This window comes from Chiloscyllium plagiosum, chromosome 4 (genome assembly GCF_004010195.1).
Source record: "Chiloscyllium plagiosum isolate BGI_BamShark_2017 chromosome 4, ASM401019v2, whole genome shotgun sequence".
NCBI classification, from domain to species: Eukaryota; Metazoa; Chordata; class Chondrichthyes; order Orectolobiformes; family Hemiscylliidae; genus Chiloscyllium; species Chiloscyllium plagiosum.
In genome coordinates this window covers 33,657,968-33,676,402 of record NC_057713.1, presented here as the reverse complement: position 1 = coordinate 33,676,402, position 18,435 = coordinate 33,657,968, and the positions used below count along the sequence as shown (strand labels likewise).

Sequence of the window (18,435 nt, the reverse complement as noted above, 5' to 3'; positions counted from 1 at the left end):
CAAATCTGATAAATTTTCAGCATTGTGTTGATTTCGGTATCATAATTGACATGGAAAGCATGGTTATGTGAATGGAGCAGAAGCCTGGTGAATAATGTTAAGGTGGTAATTAGGACTCAAATTCTTTACTGTGATCAGTGCTATTAGCAAAGCACACTGGTGGGTTTCTTCTTCTTGTCAGAAAAAACCTGCAAAGTTGTTAAAACTGATTTGCACTTTGTTGATATTGAGCATTTCTTGTGTATTCAAATGATGCAGATTTAAGGAATTGAATGAATGTGAGATTGGAGAATTTTAACTAAATCTTCTTCTTATATCCAACTTCTCATTAATTGTGATGCAGTTGTAACGTGTGGTTTTTTTAAAAATTTGACTTTAGATGTCTGAAGTGTACAACCACAAAGTGGATATCTGTTCCTTGGGTCTTATATTATTTGAACTTATGTGTCCTATCTTGCAATCTGGATCAAATCACGAGAAACAGAAGGTAAGCTTTCATTAATAATATGAACTGCGTAAGAGAGAAAAAATATTTGGCAATCTCATTCAAATGCACATTCTTTATGTTGGATGGTTTGTGTTGGCACACTGTTGGTTGAAGATAACAACATTATCAAATTGAGTTTATATGCAGCTGTATAAACACCTGTACTGTGTCTAGCCGAAGCTGCAACAGCTACTGGGTTCAGATTGGGTCTAGGTACGGTGTCAAGTACATGTCAAAGACTAGTACAATTTAGATCGGAACTCAGTGCTAGTGAGTACTGGCATTCCTAAGTCCATTGTCAAGTGACAATTAATACAAATTGGTTATCAGCTCCGTATTGAGCATAGTTTGGTACAAATCCAGTCTGGATGAGGGTTGGTACAGATTGCATCTAGGCTCAGCATTAATTGTGGGTGTTTGAATGGGTGAGGACTGGTACAGATTTGGTCTGGGTGTAGTGCAAGATGAATGGAATGCTAATTGGGTCTGGATGCTCTGTCAGTTAAGAATGGATACAGATTGGTTTGGGAATGATTGAGGGTATCAATCTGGATATTAGTCAATTCAGGCCTTGAGCACCAAAGTCAAAAGAAGCTTCACTCAGAGTCATAGAATCCCTGTTCATCTTAATATGTTAGTGAGTAAATATACTACCAAGGGGTAAGCCAAGATGCCTGCCTTTCATTTATTCTAATCGATTTGAAGGTCATACAAAAAAATTGGTATTTTTAAAATTTTAAATACAAGTGAGTTCTAACATAATTCATTATTGGAGCAGTACTGTAATTAACAAATAAATAATATGACATTACCCTACTCCTGCACCAGGTGGAAATATTAATCTAGGCAGTCTTTGCTGCTGAGCAACTCCATTATTTGTTACTTCATAATGTGTTTCCTTTATACAGCATCTCATCTTAGAAAACAATTTTAAAACTTTGTAATATCATATATGTAAGACCTTCAGACTTTAGCCAGCTCCTCAGACTCAAGATAATTACTCAACATAATTGTTTAGTTATATATGTATCATTTTTACACACCTAAGAACATGAGATTATTCAGCTCTTCAGGCTTGCTTCACCATTCAACAAAATCCAATAAGATTGCTGATCTTCCAGCTCAACTGCAACGTCCTATCCTATTCCAAATCTGTAGATTCCTTTACTATCCAAAAACCTAACAATTACTTTCTTCTCAATGACTGAAAATCCATACATCACTAAGGTAGGAAATTCCAAAAATCCACAACTTTTGAGTAAAGTAATCTCTCAGTCTTAATTGGCCGTGTTATATATCATGGTTATAATCATAATGACTGAGTTACAGTGCTACACCAATCCCTTTTTTATGTTAAATTGTGGGGCCTAATTAGCAGTAGTAGAGAACACAAAACATCATTAGGACTAAATGAGAAGAACTTACCTGAACAACAAAACGTGGTTTACTACATGATAGCAATAGATGTAAATTAGATTGATCAGACTCCAAAGAGTATAGGAGCCAAAGATTACACGCTAGTCTCCATTGCGACTTAATGTTAGCCTGCACTTCTTCACTCAAAGATGGGACATTTTCTTATTAGATTTTAATTTAACACAACTTCGATGTTAATTCTTTCAGAACCATTATCTTGTATAACAAGCTACCTGGTTATGGTGAGGTTGTGATCCCTAGTGCTAGCCATCCAGATTATATCCTCCAGGCATTGACACTTAAAAGTTCTCTACATTATAATAAAACTATCTCTTAGTTTTTTAAATTCTACTAAACTTAATTCCATTTTTCCCAAACTCCTTTTATGAGGCAATTCCTTCATCTCAGGAATCATTCCAGCGAATGTTTATTGCACTCTCTTCAACATGAGTGTATATTTCATTGAATACGGAAACTCAAAACTGTACTCCAGATGTAATGTCACCAAAGCACAATCTGACTGCAATGATCCCTCCTTACTCTGAAGGTCAACATCCCACTTGCTTTCTCAATTGCTTGCTGTGTTGCATGTTTACTTTATGTGGTACAGAGAATGCTGGGGTAACTCAGCAGGTCTAGCTTCATCTGGAGAGAGAAATAGAGTTAACATTTTTGGTCTGATATGACTCTTCTTCAGAACTGAAAAATAGTTGGAAAAAGTTTGTTAATACTGTTGACAGAAGCAGAGACTGTACTGTAGGGAACAGATGTATAGAAGCCCAATGCAAGACACAAAAGGGATTGTTAATAGTGGTGAACCAGAAAAAAAAGAGATGTAAGTTATGTATAAATTAAACTTTGTGATTTGCACAAGGACACACAGGTCCTTTTTAATACAAACACTTCTGATTCTTTCACCATGCATAGAGTCATAGAGATGTACAACATAGAAACAGACCCTTCAGTCCAATTCATCAATGCCAACCAGATATCCTAACCTAATCTAGTCCTGTTTGCCAGCACTTGGCCCATATCCCTCTAAACCCTTTCTATTTATATACCCATTCAGGCGCTTTTAAAATGCTGTAATTGTACTAGCTTCCATCAGTCCCTCTGGCAGCTCATTCCATAGACATATCACCCTCTACGTGAAAATGTTGCCGCTTAGTTCCCTTTTATATCTTTCCCCTCTCATCTTAAACCTATGCCCTCTAGTCCTGGACTCCACCCTCCAGGGAAAAGACCTTGTCTATTTATCCTATCCATGCCCCTCATGATTTCATAAACCTCTAAAATGTCACCCCTCAGCAACCAGCGCTCCAGGGAAAACAGCCCTAGCCTATTCAGCCTCTCCCTATAGCTCAACATCTTTGTAACATTTTTCTGAACCCTTTCAAATTTCACAACATCCTTCCGAAAGGAAGGAGATCAGAATTGCATGCAATATTCCAAAAGTAGCTTAACCAATGTCCTGCATAGCCACAACATGACCTCCCAACTCCTGTACTCAATACTCTGACCTATAAAGGAAAGCATACCAAATGCTTTTTTCACTATTCTATCTATCTGTGACTCTACTTTCAAGGAACTATGAATCTGCACTCCAAGGTCTCTTTGTTCAGCAACATTAAATGTGTAAGTTCTGCTATTGCTTTTCCAAAGTGCAACACCTTACAGTTATCTAAATTAAACTCCATCTGCCACTCCTCAGCCCTTTGGCCCATTTGATCAAGATCCCATTGTAGTCTGAGGTAACCTTCTTCATTGTCCACTACACCTCCGATTTTGGTGTCATCTGCAAACTTACTAACTCTACCTCCTATGTTCACATCCAAATCATTTAAATAAATGACAAAAAGTAGTGGACCCAGCACTGATCCTTGTGACACTGCACTGGTCACAGGCCTCCACCACCACCCTCTGTCTTCTACCTTTGAGCTAGTTCTATATCCAAATGGCTGGGTCACCCCGTATTCCATGAGATCTAACCTTGCGAACCAGTCTCCCATGGGGAACCTAGTCGAATACTTTACTGAAGTCCATATAGGTTACGTCCACTGCTCTGCCCTTAATCCCCTTTGTTACTTCTTCAAAAAATTCAAGTTCATGAGACATGACATCCCATGCACAAAGCCATGCTGTCTATCCCTAATCAGTCCTTGCCTTTCCAAATACCGTCCCTCAGGGTTCCCTCCAACACTTGCCCACCACCGACGTCAGGCTCACTGGTCCATAGTTCCCTGGTTGTCTTTACCACCATTCTTAAATACTGGTACATTTGCCAACCTACAATCTTCCAGCACCTCATCTGTGACTATTGATGATACAAATATCTCAGCAAGGGTCCCAGCAATCACTTCCCTAGTTTCTCACAGAGTTCTAGGGTACACCTGATCAGGTCCTGGTGATTTATCCACTTTTATGCATTTCAAGACATCAGTACCTCCTCCTCTGTAATATGGACCTTTTTCAAGATGTCACCATCTATTTCCCCACTTTCTATCTTGCAGGTCCTTCTCCACAGTAGACACTGATGTAAAATACTCATTTAGTATCACCCCCAACTCGTGTGGTTCCACACATAGGCTGCCTTGCTGATTCATACCCTGTACTCTCATTCAGCTTACTCTTTATAAAGCTGTTTACATTGTAACAGGTGAATTGCCTGAAAAGGTCTCTAAGTTGGTCTCAGCACTTCAAGATAACAAAATTGCCTCAGATCACCTCTTGATAATATCCAGTGTAGGATCATTCTTTCTCAAACCAGATTAACAGCCCTCATCGGGGATTAGATATTCTATGAGGTCCAGCTGGCTGACTGCATGACAACACAGAATCCTGTAACTAGTACATGAGTACTGCGCAAGTCTTCAGGTTTCTACCACTTTTGTGCAGACCTTCATTGGTGCTATGTTGATAGGAATATAGGTCCAATCAGAACAGACCATAATTCCATATCATTGGAAGATTCAAACATAAACTAATCAAAGACAACGTCTGAGCAAAGGTTACACATTCCACTTTCACAGAGAATAGTTGTTCAAATCTTTTCTGGATTCCAGAAATTTATCCAGTTTCTAGACTGGATCATTTTATTTAGTCACCTTTATATTATGATGATTGATGAGTCGACTTGTTACTGTTAGTTTTTTGTATCATATCTCCATTTGTCCCTTGTTACTATTATTATACAATTAACTTTTACTTCTTAAAGGGGGATATGATGGGGTAACTTTTAAGAATAGAGTTATGTTTCTAACATCAGTAGTGTAATAATGTGACATAACTGTCTGTCTGAAGAAGGTATCTATTCAAGGAAGATTGTATGTGCATGTAAAATATCCATGAATAAAAATTCATGTTATGATTTTACTGATACCATTTGAGTGTCAGTGCCTTGTGCATAGCTGTACAGCTCCACAATTGCAACAGACTACTTCTCCACACCTAGTACTCATCACCAGAAATCATCTCCAGTTAAATACTAGATAGATTAATCATTTTCCACCCTTCTTCCTAAAAATCTGTCCCTTGTTACTGACTCCAATAATCTTCCTGGTAACAGTCAGAGATTAAGTCAGACTGTTCACAATCTTGACGTCAAATTTCACCACAGTCAGTTTCTGAACTTATAATCATGCCATCTTTAACACCATCAATTTCCATGTCCCTGACATTACTTGATTTTGCCAGTCTCAGCTAATGTGCTACTGAAATTCTCATTCATGCCAACATTACCTCTCATTCATGCCTACAATATCTCTAAACTTGACTGTTCCAATACCCTTTTGCCATGTCTTCCACATATTATCTCACATAAAGTTGGGATCATCCCAAAGCTCTGCTGCTGATGACTTCACTCACATCAAGTTCACCTGCTATGGTGCGCCTGCTGACCCTCATTGGGACCCTTCCTATTCCAGAGTCTCCTTCACCCTCACAAACCTTTGAGATAGCTGTACTCATTTAATTCCGGATCCTGGGACTCCTTGATATTTTCACTCCACTGTTGATAGTTACACTTTAGGTTGCCTGGGACCTGAGCTGAGAAATTCTGCCCTTATATTGCTGCACGTTATGATCTGACTTTCCACCTTTAAAGCACTTTTAAAACCTCTTTACTCATTTGATGTTGTCTCTTTATATCTCTATACGTGACTTAGTATCATATCTTGTTTTACAATGCTCCTGTATAGGACTTTGGGACTTTTTATGATGTTAAAGGTGCAATTGTTTGTTGCTATTTCCAATACTGGTCCTGTGCATACAATTATTCACAAATCAGTAAAATTGCCTCAATTGCAAAATGATGGTCAGAAAATACAACAATAACAACCATAATACAGAAATTAAGATTTCCAACCTTTCTGGCCTTAAGTTTCCAAGATTTTATTCTATTCACTCAGGGGATGGGAGCTTGAAAATGGAAAACAATGGTTTTTGGGCTGACAGATAAACAATTTAAAGAATAAGTATGTATGCAACAAGAATTAATGTGTTGACTACCTAATAATTGAAGGGTGTTTTGTACTTAAGTAAGTGTGTTGGCCTGTCATTTTAAGAGTCTGATCATGTGACATCATCAGCCTCATTGGAGGGAATCAGCTCAGTCTAACTTGTCGCCTTGTAGACTAAACATTTTCTAAATAAAACACTTGTTGTTTTAAATGTTGCAGTCTCCTAATCATTTTTGAATTTAACACAAGAAGGAAACTCGTTCTAAGAATGAGCTCTGTTTAGAGATTTATCTGAATCATAGTTAGGGATCTTTTTGGAAGGAGCGATCACAGTATGGTTGAATTTAGAGTACAGATAGTGCTTAAACAAAGGAGACGACAATAGGGTGAGGGAAGAGTTGGCTAAAGTTGACTGGAAACAAAGACTTTTGAGGAGCAGTTGAGGAGCAGTGGAACACTTTCAAAGTCCTCAGCAAAAGTATATCCCAGTGAAAAGGAAGGACTGTAAGAAAAGGGAAAATCTGCCAAGAGTGTGTAAGGAAATAAGGGAGGTTATCAAATTAAAAGAGAAAGCATACAATGTGGTCAAGATCAGCAGGAAACTAGAAGATTGGGAAAGCTTTAAAGGTCAACAGAAAGCCACAAAAAGAGCTCTGAAGAAAAGTAAGATAGAACATGAGAAAGCTAACACAGAATATAAAGACAGATAACAAAAGTTTCTACAAATGTATAAATGAAAAAGAGTGGCTAAAGTAAACATTGATACTTTAGAGGATGAGAAGGGGCATTTAGTCATGGGATATGATAAAATGGCTGAGGCATTGAATAAGTATTTGGTGTCAGTCTTCACAGTGGAGGACACGAACAACATGCCAATAATTGACAAAGAGACAAAGGTAGGTGAGGACTTGGAAACAACATTATCATGGAAGAGGTAGTGTTGGGCAATATAATGGAGTTAAGGATAGTCAAGTCTCCTGGCGCTGATGGAATGCATCCCAGGGTACTGAAAGAGATGGTGGATGAAATAACAAGTGTACATGTGGTAATTTTCCAAAATTTGCTGGACTCTGGGGCAGTTCCAGCAGTTTAGAAAACAACCAATGTGATGCCAATGTTTAAAAAGGCAGTAGACAAAAGATGGGGAATTATAGACCAGTTAGCTTAACCTCTGTAGTGTGGAAGATGCTTGAGTTTATTATTAAGGAAGAAATAGCAAGGCATCTAGATAGAAATTGTCCCATTGGGCAGGCACAACATTGGTTCATGAAGAGCAGGTCATGCTTAACCAACCTTTTGGAATTCTATAAAGATACTATGAACACTGGACAACAGGGACCTGGTAAATGTGGTGTACCTAGATTTCGAAAGTGCAGCACAAGAGGCTGCTGCATAAGCTTAAGATGCATGGCATTACGGGTAAAGTATTAGCATGGATAGAGGATTGGTTGACCAATAGGAAGAAAAGAATGGGAATTAATGAGTGCTATTCTGGTTGGCAACCAGTAACTAGTGGTGTGCCTCAGGGATCAGTGTTGGGATTGCAATTATTTACAATATACAGAGATGATTTGGAGTGATGGACACATGTAGTGTGTCAAAGTTTATAGATGACACTGTGAAACTTTACAGAGGAACAAAGAGACTTGAAGTGAGTGGGCAAAGGACTGACAGTTGGAAAACAATGTTAATAAAAGTGAAGTCAACCATTTTGGTAGGAGTAACAGTAAAAAGGACAATTACTTGATTGGTAAAAAATTGCAGCATGCTGCTGTGCAAAGGTACCTGGGTGTCCTTGTGCAAGAATCACAGAATGTTAGTCTGCAGGTATAACTGACAATTAGGAAGGCAAATGGAATTTTGTCCTCCATTGCTAAAGGGATTGAGATTAAAAGCAGGGAGGTTATTTTGCAGCTGGTGAGGCCACTCCTAGAGTACTGCGTACAGTTTTGGTCTCCTTACTTGAGAAAAGATGGTCTGGCACTAGAGGGGATGCAGAGGGCTTGTGCCCGAAACGCGATTCTCCTGCTCCTTGGATACTGCCTGACCTGCTGTGCTTTTCCAGCAACACATTTTCAGCTCTGATCTCCAGCATCTGCAGCCCTCATTTTCTTCCAGAGTTGAGGGGGTTGGTTTATGAGAGACTGTGTAGACTGGGATTATATTCATTGGAATTTAGAAGAATGAGGGGGATCTTATAGAAACATATAAAATTATGAAGGGAGTAGATAAGATAGACATAGAGAGGATGTTTCCACTGGCAGGTGAAACTAGGAAAAGAAGACATAGCCTCAAAATTAGGGGGAGCAGATTTAGGATTGAATTGAACAGGAACTTCTTCACCCAGAGGGTTGTGAATCTATGGAATTCCCTGCCCAGTGAAGTAGTTGATGCTATTTCAGTAAATAGTTTAAAGCTAAGATAGATTTTCTTTGAACACTAAAGGAATTAAGGGTTATGGTGAGAGGGCGGCTAAGTGGAGCTGAGGCCACAAAAAGATCAGTCAGGATCGTATTGAATGGCGGAGCAGGCTCAACAGCCAGATGGCCCATTCCTGCTCCAGGTCCTTATTTTCTTATGAATCTACTTATTTACCGGAAAGTGAAAATATGGTCCTCATTACAGATCTCAGAGTCACTTCAATAAAGAGACAAAAAGAAATCCAAAGATCCCATCACTGCAGCAGAACAGATACAGTCAGTTAATTTTAAAAAAAGTTCATCCAGCAAAGAGGTGAACAGTGCAGAAAAAGCTTGCTACATGCTCCATCTGAATGAATACTGTGAGTAATGTGTGCATTACAAGGAGGAAAATGTCTTGAGCTATGACTTGGAAAGAAATAGGCAGCCTCAGGGATATCTAGTTTTAAATGGAAGAAACAAAGTAGTGCTAATATTTTCATGGTCTATCATTCTACACAGGTTGTTTTCATTTACAAAATAGAAATTGACATGAAATTTGGTAGCATGGGATGTAATAATGTAATACAGACAGTTGGAACCTCTATGCAGAGAGATTCCATTACTTTGTTTAGGCTTCCTATCCCCAGCACGCCACCATGGCCCCCCACCCCCTTTATCTGCAGCTGCCCTTACACTCACCCTCAGTCCTGAAGAAGGGTTACACCTAAAATGTGATTTCTCCGCTTCCTGATGCTGTGTTGCTGTCTCCCAGCCTCCTGCTTACCTACCTTGGATTCTAGCATCTGCAGTTTCTTTTTTCTCGAACAAAATTGAAGCAGATATCAACATCCCTGCATTCCTGAGTATTATGAAAAGCCTGGTACAGCCAGGGAAGTCAGGTTCAAAATCATATGAAGAAAAATTAGGAATCTGACAGAACATTTTTTGCCAAAACCATTAGTGATTAATGATAGGTTCAGGTTCCACAAACACAGTCAGCGTAATAGGGAATCTAATTCCCAGTGTGTAGCAATTTCAAAGAAGTTAATAGAATGTTGCAAACTTAAGGACAACTAAAATGATGCTAACAGAGATGGACTGGTGTGTGGTTTAAGATGTGAAGCAACCCAGAAGAAATTACTGATGGAAGGGATCTAGCCTAAAGGAAAACAGTGGAAATAGCAGCCTTGCTGGTATAAAGAAGCTGTAGGCAGAAATGGTGCCACACTGAATGGATGCATTTGAGGAAGAAAAATGACCACTATACAGCAAAAGTACAGAAACCAGAGAGTAGGGGTACAAAAATGGCATGAGAAAAACCCAGATTCTCAGTCCAAAGAGAAGCTGTTATTAAACATACTGGACACTGTTGGCAACACCAACTCTTACTTGGTCATTCCCTTACTGAATGGCAAACTAATGTGAATGGAGATAGACACAGCAGGCATGGTTTCATTGATACCTGAAAGTGTGTATCGGAAGCAGCTAAATCACATTGCTACACAGGCAAAGTGTGCCTTGAAAAAGTATAGAAAACATAGAGTAGTACAGCACAATGTGTCAATGCAAATGTTCAGTTTTACAACTAGTCTAAAGACTTGTCCTTGCAGGAAATCTTCAAGCTTTATTAGAAAAAATGTGGTTGGAGAAAATCAAACTTAACTATAGTAAATCACTTGTCAGATTCTGAAACTGATCTATCACAAATTCTAAAGAAACATGCCATCGTTTTTAACAGGGAACTGGGAAGCATGGAAAAGATTTCTGTCAAAATAAAGATCAAGGATGAGAATAGAGCAAAATGTTGCAAGGCTGGCTCAGTGCCTTGTGCAATCATACCAAGATCTTATAAAGATCTTTATAGAAACAGAATGATATGGTGAAACTGTAGTGTAATTTAACCCATTCATTTTCATGAAATTTGAAAACTCTTCTGAACAAAACTGAGGTCCACTGTCAGTCATAGTTTCCTCTTAGAACACATAAGCAGCAATTGAATCCTGCAGAATTTTGAAGCAATTAATATTTGACTGTCTTCACCTGAACCCCTTGGTTTTCTAAACATTGGAGCACCTTTTGAGCCTGTCATCTTGGTCTGCCCAGTTGGAGCTGAAATAAGTACTTGGAAAATATGGTTTATTACCCCTTCAAAGAATCTCGGGACTGATGAAACACCGAATGGCCAGCTATGTGACTGAAATAGACGCATGTGGGCTTAATTGTCAAATATGACTTTGACTCATCATCCAAATCAAATGGTGTACAGGCATTAGTCAGTTTTAATTTTGAAAAACTCAGACCATTGAACAGATCCTGAATGTTTAGCAAATTATTGGGTGGATTACATGATTTTGTTACTTCATAAATCCCAAATATCTTACATTACTCTTTGCTTTTCGTACTATGATTATGGGAGTAGAGGTAGTTCTTTTATAACTTGTGCAACCCTGGATTATACAAATATTATGCTTTAGAAACAGTATTTAAAGTGTTGGCAATGGAATTGTGTTATAGTCAATACATGTTTTAAAGTTTGCGCTGTAAAAAGTGTCCCCAATTCATTGATTGCGTTACAATGAATTCATGTTAACGAATGAGCATCTTAGCAGAACGACCTGTAATTCAATTACTCTGTTCAACCTTTGTAATAAAGATCCTCTGCCTTGACTTTTCAGCTCTTATTCTATACTTTGTTTCCCTTAGTCTTGAATTGGATGGCCAGTTTCACTGAACACATGATAATACATTATCTTATGTTGAGAATTTCACTTTCATGCAAATAATCTCATTCCAGTTTGACTTCAATGTTTTGACCAGTTTCTACTGGATTAGGCTAGTTACTGATTTGTCACTCTTGGGTTACTTTGCACATTAATTCTTGTAGATGACTGGAAAAATCATCTTTCCCATTATGGAGAAGTTCTGACCTCCATAACTTCTCGAATCTATGCAACATTTCTCTGACTGATGCTGTATTAATTCAAGATTCACATCCACTGATGCTCCTGTGTCAACCTTCCTGTCCATTGCAGTTCCACCCAATGTTACTTGGATGATCTGTGAATTTTCATTGTGTTTCTTTGTGTATGGATTTCAACTGACCCCTTATTGGCCTGCAGCAGTTCAACAATAATTTTCAATGACTGCCATTTCCTTCTATCAGTGTTTTCTCATTCTTCTGACATGCCTTGGTGAGATGATCTTTCCATTGCGATTACAGCACTCTGTGTCCACAAAGAGACAATTCTGTTCCTAATTTTGGCCTAAGTATCAGTAATAGGACTTTGTAACAAACTTCATTTGGGCCTTTGACCTATTCAGACTGAGATTATTTGCATCAGCACACTTCGACCTTCTCTCAAGTCATGCTCTGTCCTGTCTATGGCAAGCTTTGTTGAACATCAACTTTGGAAATTTAGGAATTTAGAACAATCAAAGAAGAATCCCTACAGTGTAGGAGCAGGCCATTCAGCCCATTGAGTCAATATCAACGACCACTGAAGAGCATCCCACCCAAACCCACCCCATCCCTGTAACCCTGGATTTCTCATGGCCAATCCACCCAACCTGCACATCTTTGGACTGTAGGAGGAAACTGCAGTACATGGAGGAAACCCATGCAGACATAAGGAGAATGTACAAACTCCACACAGTGTCTCGAAGGTGGAATTGAACCCAGGTCCCTGGCGCTGTGAGGCAATAATGCAAACCACTGAGCCATCCAAGAGTCCTCACTTTTTAAACCACACACAAATCTGTCTTAGTAATGCTCTCTCTTGAAATTCTCCACAATTACAATGGATGAGCAGCTTTTTCAAAGTTTTCCCTGAGTGCCTGATTAACAGACAGATGATCAAAACTACATCAGATATTAATAGCAGTAAAAAGCTTTACATACGCACTGAAGGACTCTCAATCATAACTGCATTCTCCCAATCTCCTAATAATATCTGTTGATGCAGCCCTCTGTGAAGTTCTGTCCATCCATGTGTACAAATCATTTCCTTAAATATTCAATATTTAGAACTTTCTCACCAAAGACAAAACTGTGTAATTCTCAAATGACTAGCTGGAAATTTATCCAATCCAAATTTTTTTAAGATAATAACATCCACAATCTCACTTAGCCACCAAAATCTAATAGCTTTACAGGATAAAAAAATATACAGCAAATAAAGAGTCAACCTGAAGCAAACTGATTTATTCTGGATTGTACAAATACACAGGTTGTCACAACTTCTTACAAAGACCCAGTTCATTATCAATGGCAATTTGAGGGGAGGAAAGGACAAGTTTGCCCTCAGTTGGATATGGAGGAGAAAGTTGAGTTTGTTGCAGATGTTAGATGGAGAAGTTTCTGTGCCCACACCTCCCCCCCTCATCTCCGTCTAAGGCCCTAAAGGAGCCGTCCACATCCATCAAAGTTCATCTGCACTTCCACATGTTATTTACTGTATCCATTGTTCCCAAAGTGGTCTCCTCTACACTGGGGAGACAGGACGCCTACTCGCAGAGCGCTTCAGAGTTCTCCAGGACACCCGCACCAACCAAACCCACTGCCCTGTGGTTCAACTCCCCCCTCCCACACTGCCAAGGACATGCAAGTCCTGGGCCTCCTCCACCGCTACTCTATAACCACCCAACGCCTGAAGGAGGAATGCCTCATCTTCCACCTTGGGACCCTCCAACCCCATGGCATCAATGTGGATTTCACCAGTTTCCTCATTTCCCCTCCCCACAGATTATCCCAGATCCAACCTTTCAACTTGGCACCGCCCTCATGACCTGTCCATTTTCCTTCCCTCCCCTCTGACCTATCATCATTACCCCCACCCCCATCTACTATCGTGCTCTCAGCTACCTTCCCCCCAGCCCCACCCCCCATCCAATTTATCTCTCCAGTCCTAGGCTCACAGACTCATTCTTAATGACAGGTTTTTGCCCAAAATATTGACTCTCCTACTTCTCCGATGCTGCCTGACCTGCTGTGTTTTTCCAGCACCACACTCTCCACAATAATCTCTAGCATCTGCAGTCCTCACTTTCGCTTGGAGAAGTTCATGTCTATTCTCGGATTCCCCCATCCCTTTCCTATGAAAACACCCCTCATCACAAAATTTGAGGACTTACAAACAAGAAAATTAATTTGATTTCTAGTATCTGTGGTGTTTTGCTTTTATTTGCCTAATTTCAAAACAGCGCACCCTCCTTATTCCCAGAGAAATCCATAAAGTTCATGCTCAACTAAATTTTCCCTTGTAAGATGCAGGATAATAATTAAATGATATATGTTACCCTAGACCAGTGTACATGGTTCAGGTCCCCAATGAAATCTTAAGTGATGAAATGTATATGTACAGGCAGTCTCTGGATTGCAAACAGAGTATGTTTCTGAGTATGTTTGGAAGTTGATTTGTATACAAGTCAGAACACAATGCTGGACAATATAAAATAGCCATTTGTGAACCTGAGGAAACGTTCACATTTAATATTTAAAATTAATGTTAGGCTATATTTGGTGACACCAATACATATGTGTTATGTGCCACTTTGAATCAAGTGTGCAGATTTCAGGGGAGCATAGCCAGAGGTGGGGAAGAGATCATTACTGCTAGTGATGAAGAGATCAGGAGAACCCATGAAGGAGTGGAAGTGGGAAATTGGAATCTGGGAGAGAACTGGAGTGGTGGGGGCAGGCAACAAGTGCCCAGCCTCGGGGGAGGGGGGGGGGGTTGGGCTACATGGAGACAGAGGGGAAGAGAGCCTCGCTCCCATTTTCACTTTGGGATTTCCCCATCATTCTGGCCCCTTATTTGTCATCCCCATCCTCCCACCAGCACGTTCCCATGCCTAGTATCCCTCCTCCCACTACTAAAGCCCAGTTCAAAATTGCTTTACTCCTCTCTGTTCATGCACAATAATGTATTTCCCAATGTCGTCACATGTAAAGTTTATATGACTTTGTCAGTGATTAGAATCCTGAGTTTCCAAAGAGCATGCTCACAGTTGTCAGTGTTAGAAAACACTGCCTTAATATTAATACATCTCCTGTATGGGATCTGATTTGCAAGGACAAACATTCATAGGTCGGAAGTTCGTAAACTGGGACTGCCTGTCAGTGGCTCTGATGTAGCAGTACTGTATAGTTTTGTAATTTTAGTTTAGAGCTGAGAAGGCTGAGAGGGGAGCTGATAGAGGACCATAAGCAGGTGGATAGCAAGCTGCAGTTCCTCTTAGTTGAAGGACCAATAATAAGAGGGTATCATTTCAAATTCAAAAGCGGGAGGTTCATAGGGGATTCGAGAAAAATCCATCTCCAATCCGATGGTGCAGACACTTGCATATTTTTGGTGGTATAGACTTGCTGGGTCGAAGGTCCTTTTCTGTTCAGTATGATTCTGAGAGTGAGCTTTTCCTGTCAGGTGATGACTCTGTGGTGAAAAGTTGTGTAGATAAGACTGGAAAAGCCACACTGTTTTCCGTGGATAAGGGAAATTTGGAAAGGAAATTTGATCCAGGTGTTCAAAAATCATCAAGGGTCTGGAGTCGAGATCAACAAACGATTCCCATTGGTGGAGGGAGCACAGTCCTGAAGAATGCTGTCACCATTCCCTTGATTGTACAATTTCAATCGAGTCCATGGGTCAGCAGCTGCATATTCTGCAGCTCGCAGCCAGGGGGAGCCCCATCACCGAGCAACCCTGCCCCCCGCCGTGACGTCAACACGTAAGGGCCTCGGCGTCACGTCACGCGGGACGGCCGTTGGATGGAGTCACGTGGGGCACCCCTGATCCTGCAGGATGTTCCCAGAATTGAACGACATCCTTGATACAACTCCGGAAACCTGCGAGCAGGTAAAGTGGGCGCCTCTGTGATGGGGAAGGAGGCTGGGCTTCGGGCCTCTGTTGGGAGCGTGGACAAGGAGGGATCTGCTGGGAGGGAAAGGGGCTTCCTGTGGGGCTCTGTTGGGAATTGCAGAATCATTACAGTGCAGAAGGAAGCCATTCAACCCATCATGTTTGCACCATCTCTGGTTCCATCCCTCCGCCCCATATCCCTGCACACTTACTTTCAAAATAGCTATCCAATGTCACCTTGACCGCTTCAATTGAATCTGTTCCCCACCACATTTCCTGACAGTACATTCCACATTCTAACCACTTTCTTTTACACGTGTGACCCTTGCCTTGTTTACACATCACTTTGAAGACAGAGGGTGACTTGCTGTGAGGCTCATCTGGGATTGGGGAAGAGGGAAAGGGATTTGCAGTGGATCATAGCTGGGAGTGGGGAAGTGGGCACAGGACTTGCTGTGGGGCTCTGGTGGGACAAGGTTTTCTGTGAGTTTGGTTGGTGGGGCTTATGGGTTTATGAATGAATCAGTGTGGACAGTGACATAGAGTACAAGTAAGCTATTTAGCTTTTCTAGCCCTCTCCACCTTTCCAGATCATAGCTGATCATCTACCCATCTATTCTCCTCCACCATTCAATGAGATCATGGCTAATCTGAATCTTCAAGAATCTGAAGAAATTGCTCTGAAGTGACCATTCCCTTACTCTGAGATTATACCCTCTGTCTCACTCTTGCTGCTAAATTGTTCCTGAAGAAGGGCTTATGCCCGAAACATCGATTCTCCTGCTCCTTTGATGCTGCCTGACCTGCGCTTTTCCAGCAACACATTTTTAAGCTCTGATCTCCAGCATCTGCAGTCCTCACTTTCTCCTCCCTGCTAAATTGTTTGTTTGTATTGTACTATAACTAACAAGCACCAACTCTTTCAGAATGGCTGTGACCAATAAAGACAACCATAGTCTTCTCAAGCATAAACCACTTCTTTCAATTTTCTCACTCTGTCAACTGTCCTCTTCTCTGCTGTGGTTGGAAGTAATTTTGACATATTTATGGTCCCTAAAACAGCTGAACTCCCTTAATTTCTCAGTTTGCTCCTGCTTTGATTTCAAAATGCTCCACTGCTTCTTTTTCAGGCCTCTGTTCAAATGGTTAGGCATAATGAAGGTAGAGCACAGCCATTTTAAAATGTAAAAACAAAATCAAAAAAGTGCTGCCACACCAGGAGTTTTTTCAGTTCATTCAAAGGATACGAATGTCGCTTGATGGACTTGATTAGCCCAACTCCAGCTGGTGGTGAGCTGCCTCCTTGAATCACTGCAGTCCCTTCTGTAACAGCTGTTTGTGTTTTATTTGTCTGTATTTTTGATGCTAGACTGAAACAAAAAAAAAGTTTTAAAAATCAAGGATAGTGGAAAGGATTACTGTTTTATTAAAGCAAGTTATCTGATGCTCATCATAAGCAGTGTTTACACTGCTGTTTGGTAAACAATGAAGGAGATTCCTGTAGATGAGCTGAAAATTGGGTGTGCACAAAGGAGATTCAGCTGGCAACAAATAGCTGATTAATCTGTGGAATGTTAACCCGTTATCGAAGACCAGGGCCTTCTAAGTGCTAACAGCTATGTGAGTTACTCCCATGGAGCTGAACAGCTTCTGGGTCTGCATGTTTGGCGGCATGGTGGCTACAGCGCTGGGGACCCAGATGCGATTCCTGCCTTGGGCGAGTGTATCTGTGTGGAGTTTGCACATTCTCCCAGTGTCTGTGTGGGTTTCCTCCAGGTGCTCCGATTCCCTCCCACAAACCAAAGATGTGTAGGTCAGGTGAATTGGCCATGATAAATTACCCATAGTGTTGGGTGCATTAGTCAGAGGGAACTGGATCTGGGTGAGTACCTTTTTGGAGGGTCGATGTGGACTTGTTGGGCTGAAGGGTCTGTTTCCATACTGTAGGGAATCTAATCTAATCTATTGGAACTCTGGAAAGGAATCAGCTATCTTTTTCTCTGCAATAAAAATACTTCAAACCAGTTTACCTCTGCTCATCAATCACTGTAAGCTTTTGATGAAGAAGACATGTTGTTAGTGTGAGCTAGTCACCTCTGCATCCTGTGAAAATGAATTACCTGGAGAAGGAAGGTCAAGGAGCAGCAGATCCTGACAATCCAAAAGGATCTTCTCAGTGAACCCTACGGGTGTTGAACTGCCTTCCCAGTCTTTTCCTCTGTCCATAATGCACATTTTTTTGTCTGTGTGTTAGTTGTAACTCTTAGAGTGAGATGATCATAAGATGTAGGAGCCAAAGTATACCATTCAGCCCATCAGGTCTACTCTGACATTTCTGCCTTTAATTCCTTTTAGATCCCTTGATTCCCTTACTGTTTAAAAATCTGCTTGTCTCACCCTTGAATATATTAAACGACCCAGCCTTGACCATGTTCCCCAGTAAAATATTCCACAGACTGACTACCCTCAGAAGAAATTCCTGCTCATCTCTACCTTAAATGTGCAGCCCCTTTATTTTAAGATTATGCCCATAGGTCTTAGACTCTCTCCCAAGGGGAAATACATTTCTGCATCTACATTGTCAAGTCATCTAAGAATCCTTCAAGTTTCAATAAGATTGCGTCTCATTCTTCTAAATTCCAATGAATATAGACGCAACCTATTCAATCTCTCCTGCGTATCTGCCTAGTGAACCTTACACTGGCATTTAAGGCAGCCCAGATATCTTTCCCTAAATAAGGGTCTCAAACCTGTTCACAGTATTCAAGCTGAGGTCTGATGAGTGTCTTGGATAGTTTTAGCAAACCCTCCCTACG

At 40.6% G+C, this 18,435-nt stretch overlaps 1 protein-coding gene across 2 annotated transcripts in view; it reads left to right on the top strand.

The window, feature by feature from the left end:
• Positions 1-379: 379 nt before the first annotated feature.
• The window catches only part of elp6 (elongator acetyltransferase complex subunit 6), a 59,739-nt gene continuing 41,683 nt past the window's right edge, over positions 380-18,435 (top strand). The window contains exon 1 of one of the 2 annotated variants that reach the window (XM_043687919.1): positions 380-487. In XM_043687919.1, coding sequence (XP_043543854.1) covers positions 380-487 — 108 coding nt within the window. Of the gene's footprint in view, positions 488-15,391; positions 15,617-18,435 lie in introns of those variants that run through there. The other variant, XM_043687920.1, reaches the window with a different exon arrangement.